This window comes from Manacus vitellinus, unplaced genomic scaffold (assembly GCF_001715985.3).
Source record: "Manacus vitellinus isolate BGI_N305 unplaced genomic scaffold, ASM171598v3 ctg7180002430030_pilon, whole genome shotgun sequence".
Classification (NCBI taxonomy): Eukaryota; Metazoa; Chordata; class Aves; order Passeriformes; family Pipridae; genus Manacus; species Manacus vitellinus.
The window spans coordinates 391-6,737 of NW_021938280.1; the positions used below are offsets into that span (position 1 = coordinate 391).

Sequence of the window (6,347 nt, forward strand, 5' to 3'; positions counted from 1 at the left end):
ACGTGGCTGATTCTGTGATTCTCTGATTGCCATTCCTATGGCAGCACATGCTTGAGGCTCCATCCCCAGGGTGATAGAGATGTCTGTCCATATCTATCTCCAAGGTTAGTCTGTAAATGTGTGGTGTTAGAAAAGCAGGCTGAGTTGTGGGCTGGTTGTAGAAGGAGAAAGAAGCCCAGAGGCCAGTGCAAGCAGGCAGCCCTGAGCTTGCACCTGATGTCCCCTCCCTGCAGGTTCCTGTCCTTGAGCCCAGGCCCTGAGGTGAGGCTGAGAAGTGGCGCGGAGGTGAGCCCAGAGCTGTCCCTGAGGTGAGGCTGAGAATAAGTGCAAGGCAGAGGTGCTGCTGAGGAAGGAGAGCCCCGTGGTGGGGAAGAAACAAAGCTGTGAGTGCCCATCCCCGAGCAGGTGCTGTGTCCATCCCCTGTGTGCCAGGTGAGCTGGGGCTTTGCTGCAGAGCTGCGGGCGCTGATTTGAGCGTCTCCAAGTGCTGAGATGGTGGGCACCCAGGAACACAAACTGTGCCTGGCCACGGAGCCTGCAAGGAGGAGCAGAGACAGCCCTGGCAGTGTGGGGGGCCAGGTTGTCCCTGTGCCTTCCCCTGCAGGCCCTGGCTGTCCCTGCTGGGCCCCTGTCCATCCCCATCAGGTCCCTGCCCGTCCCCCCGGGCTGAGCTCCCCCCAGGAAGTGCCGTGGAGCTGAAGCTGCTGCCATCCCCCCCTGCAGCCGCTGCCCCAGCCAAGGGAGCAGCAAAGGCAGGGCCAGGAGCAGAGGCAGCAGCAGGGGAGCCCTGGGGGGCCGGGAAGCTCTTGTGTGGGGCAGGAAAGAGGCGCTGGGCACGAGGCCGGGGCTGTGCTGAGCAGGCCCAGCCCTCACATCCCCCCAGCCAACGCCGGCTGCCCGGGGGGCTTGGGAGGGACCCCCAGCCCGTGTGCCCCACACTGAGCTGGCAGAGAGAGAGCCAAGGGACAGGGCCACGGGCAGGGCCCCGGGTGAGGGACAGGCAGGGCCATTGCAGGGCCACGGTGAGGGCACAGCCTGTGGCAGCAGAGCTGCCCAGGGCCGGGGGCAGCCGGGGGTGTTGGTACCAGGCAGTGCTGGGGCCGAGCAGAGCACGAGGCCTCTTGCAGAGCCCTGGAGCAGCCTCCCACTTGCCAGCCCTGCCCTGGTGGGGTGACACTGTTCCCTCCCTACAAGACAGTCTCCCTGAAATTTTCAGGGGGACCTTTTGTGTCTATTCCTGGTTGCTAAATCCTACTGGGGACCTGAGGGAACCTCCGCAACCCCATCCATGGGGCACAATCTCCTCTCCAGAGCTTGACTCACTGCAGACTTTGCAGTGAAATCTGTGCTGGCAGCTGCATCCTGAGCCCAAAGGCAGTTTGAGTCCCTGAGTGCTGATCCATCCTGGGGACCCAAGGGATCCTCTGCTGTTCCATCCATGCAGCAGGAGTCACCCTCCTCCCCTTGACTCCCTGCAGAGGAACAAGTGCCATCTCTCTGTTTGGGAGAAGCCAGATGCTGCCCCTGGGCCATCAGAAGTGGTGCTGAAGCCTCTTTCAGCCCAGCCCTGGGTGCAATTTTCTCATCCCCTCACCGAGTGCCCACTCCCCCAGCCGGCACTGACCAACCAGGGCGTTTGGCACCCTTGGTTTGGTGGTTTGGAGAAACAAACAGCCTTGAACTGGCAGGGGGCCAGAGAACCTCGAGGAACAGCCCTGGAAAGTTTTAAATGACACTACATTAATACAGCTTTTGATTAGAATATAGCAACTCAATCAAGTGCTCATGAAATGACTTCACTTCCATCATCCTCCCAATTAAACACATTTTTTTGGGCTGAATCTGCTTAAATCTCAGTGGTTTGGGTTTTTCTGGACTGAATCTTGGTGTTTTGGAGGTTTTTATGGTCACAGGATGCCCGGTGAGTTCTAGAGATGGACTTGGGCAGGAGGAACCCCCAAGCCAACGCGCTCAGCCCTTGTTTTCCCCCCCAGCAGGATTTCTGCTTCCCAAAGCTTGGTCGGATGGAGGAGGAGGCTGCGAGGAAGAGGAAGATGCCTTGGGCCCCCCAGGCAGGTGAGGAGGAAGTCAGTGTCCCTTTGGGCGGGTGTTGTGCTGGCTCTGTCAGCCCAGCATGGCCCCGGCTGCAGGACAACCCCACTGGCGCCGCCGTCCTGCCGGGGCCGGAGCTGGGGGGATGTCCTTGGCCTTCCCTGTGGGCCGGAGGCAAATCCCCTGCCTGTCCTTCTTGCTTCCTGCCCCAGGCCCCGAGCTGAGGACGGAGAGCCCGGAGGACAAATCCCCCCGTGAGACCCTGGTGGGAGAGGCCGTTTTGAAGGGCTCCCCGGCGCAGGAAGGCAGCGGGGAGGAAAAGGGCCGGAGATCCCCCCGCAGGAGGGGCTCCAAAGCCAGCCCAGGGTGCTCTGAGGAGGAAAGAGCCAGCCTGTGCTGGGAAGGTGGCCAGAGCTTGAACCAGAGCAATGACCTGGTGGTCCCTGAGCAGCCTCCAAGCAGGGAGAAGCCCTTCAGGTGCTTGGAATGTGGGAAGAGCTTCAGGAAAAGCTCCAACCTCCTCACCCACCAGCACATCCACACTGGGGAACGGCCCTACACATGTAGGGTATGTGGGAAGAGCTTCAGGGACAGCTCCAGCCTGATCCGACACCAGCGCATCCACACTGGGGAACGACCCTACTCGTGTGGGGAATGTGGGAATAGTTTCAGGGACAGCTCTGACCTGATCCGACACCAGCGCATCCACTCTGGGGAACAGCCCTACATGTGCTTGGAATGTGGGAAGAGGTTTCAGACCAGCTCCAATCTCCTTGTGCACCAGCGGACGCACACGGATGAGAGGCCCTTCCGCTGCACCGACTGCGGGAAGGGCTTCAACCGGAACTCCCACCTCATCACCCACCGGCGCATCCACACCGGGGAGAAGCCCTACAAGTGTGGGGAGTGTGGGAAGAGCTTCTCCCACAGCTCAACCTTGAACAGACACCAACAGACCCACCAGTAAGGGAAGCCCTACAACTGCCCTGACTGTGGGAAGAGCTTCAGCCGCTGCTTCCACCCTGAATAAACCCCCTGATGTTGAGGCAACATCTGGAGTGCAGTGACTGTCAGTCCATCCCTTTCAACCCCTTTCACAGGGGTAGGTTCTTCCAACAGAACCCTTCTTGGGGGTGTGTGGAGTTTCCTGCCTTGGCTGGGGCCCCACCAAGGTCACTGCTGGAGGGGGAGTTACATCCATCTCAAATTAAGAACTATTGCTTTTAAGCCAAATTTAGTAGAATTTCTTCAACAATTTCTTTAGGGTAGAACACTGTCTTATCTTATCCTGTACTCCTGGTAGTTTTAGTGTTTGTATTGTGCAGTAAATAATTCTGATGAAGATCCTTTGTTTGATCATTTGGAACCCTAAATAAATTCCTTTTTATCAATAGATCAATAGATCAGTAGATACATTTGCCATCGTTAAAAGCTGGGGGACAAAAGTGGTTCAGTCACACCTCTGTAATTCCTCTAAACTGAAACTGTTGGCATAATCCAACTCTGAGATTGGATTCAGCAGCCCCCAACACCTCACAGTAAGTTGGGAGCTCAGGGGGGGCACCCCCTCTTTTCCAACCCCTCCTGTGCCCAAAGACCCCCATGGGGCCATCGGACCTACCAGACAATCCCCCCTTTTCTACCCTTCTCCCTGTTCCTCCCACTTTCCCATTGTTCCCTCAATCCCCAGTTTCCCCCCCCAAGAAAGTTTTGGGGTCCCAAACACTACTTTTTGCCTCCTCTCTTGTGGATGCTGAGGGAGAAAATGAGGCTGCACACACAGAGTTCCATTGCGGGACTTGTCCGCTGACATTTTTCCGTGTCCCCTTTTATTCCTCTTCTCTCATGAGCAGCACCCCGTGTTTGTCTTTTAGTCCACCAGAATTCCCAGCATGGCCCCAAAGCAGTGCCCTGATCCCACACATTCCCCTCCCCTCATGTGCTGGCTGTGTTCAGCCACCAGAGAAAAACACAGGCTGGTCATGCAGGCTGGTTAAAGAGCATTTCCACTTGGAGAAACAACCTTCTCTCTCTCCAAGCACTCAGCCAAGGTCCATCCTCCCTTTGCATTCCCATGAACTCAGGGCAGGTGCAGAGTGACTCCGCTTGGTCCCACCTCTGCCCCTGTTTTGTTTGGACACGCAGAGTTCACGGCCAAGAGGGCCAGGACCCGGGCTCCTTGTCTTGGGGCTTGTCCCATGTACTTCCTGAGGACTTGGAATATTGAAACCAGGCAGATTCTGAACCCCTGCTCCTGATGCTGCCACAGTGCCCACACACTGGCCCTGCAGGCATGGCCTGCACTGAATGGCCAGTGCAGCAGGAGCTGTGGCTGCGGCAGCTGCCGGGATTGCTGCAGAGATGATCCAAGCAATCAGCCACCCACTGAGGATTTCTGGATTTTACAGTTTCCTTAATTCACTGTATCCTGCATCATCCTCCCAGCTTCTGCTTCCCTGGGAGCCCCAGTTTGGCTCTTCTGCCCATGGGAATTATTAATGATAAATGGAGGGTAGATACGTTTTGATCTGTGCTACAACTAAAATAACAAGGATCACTTACAGGGATGTTAAAGGTATTGTCAGTCACATGAATCACAACGTCAGGTGGGGCCAAGAAGGCATCTGAGTGACAGGGACACACCATGGCTGAGTCATTAAGCCAGTCAGTAAGAGTTAGTAGAGACAGTGAATTCCCCCTAGAACAGTGTCTTCCCGATGGGACATCCGGGCAGGGCTTGATCTGCTCAGCATTCCCTGCCTACTCCCAGGATTCTTAGGGACAGCCTGGTAAGTCCTTTCCGAAGGAGACCTGCCATCACCCCAAGTCCTGGCAAGGCTGCTGCCCGTCTCCTGCCCCAAAGAGCTGTGCCCCTTGTTGCCCTCAAGTGCTGGACATAGAGTTTAGAAGCCCATGCCCATGTTTTGAAGGTGCCTGCGTGGAGGAGAGGTTGAGCAGCTGCAGCCTGAGGCTGGTGTCCCAGCAGAGTCTCTGAGGATAGCACCAGTGGCACTGGCTGGGGACACCTGAGTGTGGAAGGTGTGTCCAGCCTCAAGCAGGGCCACTGAAGTCAGTCAGGATGTCAGGCTGCAGCTGAAGCTGCCAAGGGTTGCTGTGAGGCTGGGGAGTCACTGGAAAGCTGTGGTGGCCACTTGCCCTGAAGCCTTTTGCCAAAGCGGGTGCAACTGTGCCCACAGTCTGCCCATTTTTGATGTCCTGGCGGGTGTGGGTGCCTGGGTGAGGAGGCCCAGGCGTTGTGGGTGCTGCTGCTCCTGGGCAGCCTCTGGTGCTGTTGTCTGTGGGGCGGAGCCGCTTGGGCAGCAGCGAGTGCACAGGCCTGCCCGAGGAGCCCAGTGCCCTGCCCGTGGTGGCAGCAGCTCTGTGGGCCCAGAGCTCTGGCTCAGGGGGGTGTTGGCCACAGCCCCGTGGCCTGGGCAGCCGTGGGGGCCCGGGCTGGCCGCCAGCCCTGCCTGTGCCACTGCCCCTCGCTGGCAGCACCCGGCAGACGTGCCCCGGCAGGGCCCCCTTGCCCTCCTTGTCCCCAGCCAGGCCAGCCTGGCCACCTTGGGGATGTGCCCACCCTGCTGCTGAGGCCTGGCCTCCAGGGCTTCTGCCACAGGGCTGGGAGAGGCCTTGGGAAAGCACCAGAGCAGCCGGCTGGCAGGGAAGGAGGTGGCTGCCTGGGGGCTGCTTATGGCCTCTGCCCCCCAAGTCCTGGGGGCTTTTCCCTCCACCCTGCCCCTTGGGGCCTGCTCCCAGTCTGTCCCCTCACAGCCTTCTGCCACCCACCCCCTCACAGATTCCCCTCAAGGCTTCCTGCTCCCTTGTCCCATCAGGGCCTCCACAGCACCTCACCCCTTCCTGGCCTCCCAGCGCCCCCTCCCCTGCTGCTCTTTTGCTGGCACGCTGCACAGCGGGGCAAGTGTTGCTGAGCACGGGGAGCCCTTTTCCCCACTTCCCCAAGGCCCTGTGCACACTGGGCACCAAAAAAACCTCCTGGGCTTCTGTGTGTGATAACATGGATGTAATATTCCCATGCTGGGCTCAAAGGAGGTGCTTGCAGGGAAGAGGCATCTTCCCCACAGGCTCAGGTGGCCCCAGGAGATGGAGCTTCCTGCATCAGTTCCCCACAGAGCTGCAGCAGCACAGGCAGACACTGCCCTGTGGAAAAGGCCAGGTCTTCCATGCCCTGCACAGCCAGTCTTGGAGCTGCTGGAATCTGCAGTAGGGAGCCATCTGTACTGCTCTTGGCATGTAGCAGTGTTGAATTGCCAGGCCTGCCATGGCGAGTCTGA

General features: G+C 58.5%; 1 protein-coding gene across 1 annotated transcript; it reads left to right on the plus strand.

Moving 5' to 3' along the window:
* Positions 1-1,914: 1,914 nt before the first annotated feature.
* LOC115307099 (gastrula zinc finger protein XlCGF49.1-like) lies at positions 1,915-3,082 on the plus strand. Its single transcript, XM_029957846.1, is given in 2 exon segments — positions 1,915-1,921; positions 2,265-3,082. Coding segments are annotated over 2 exon segments (825 nt in total).
* The last annotated feature ends 3,265 nt before the right edge of the window (positions 3,083-6,347 follow it).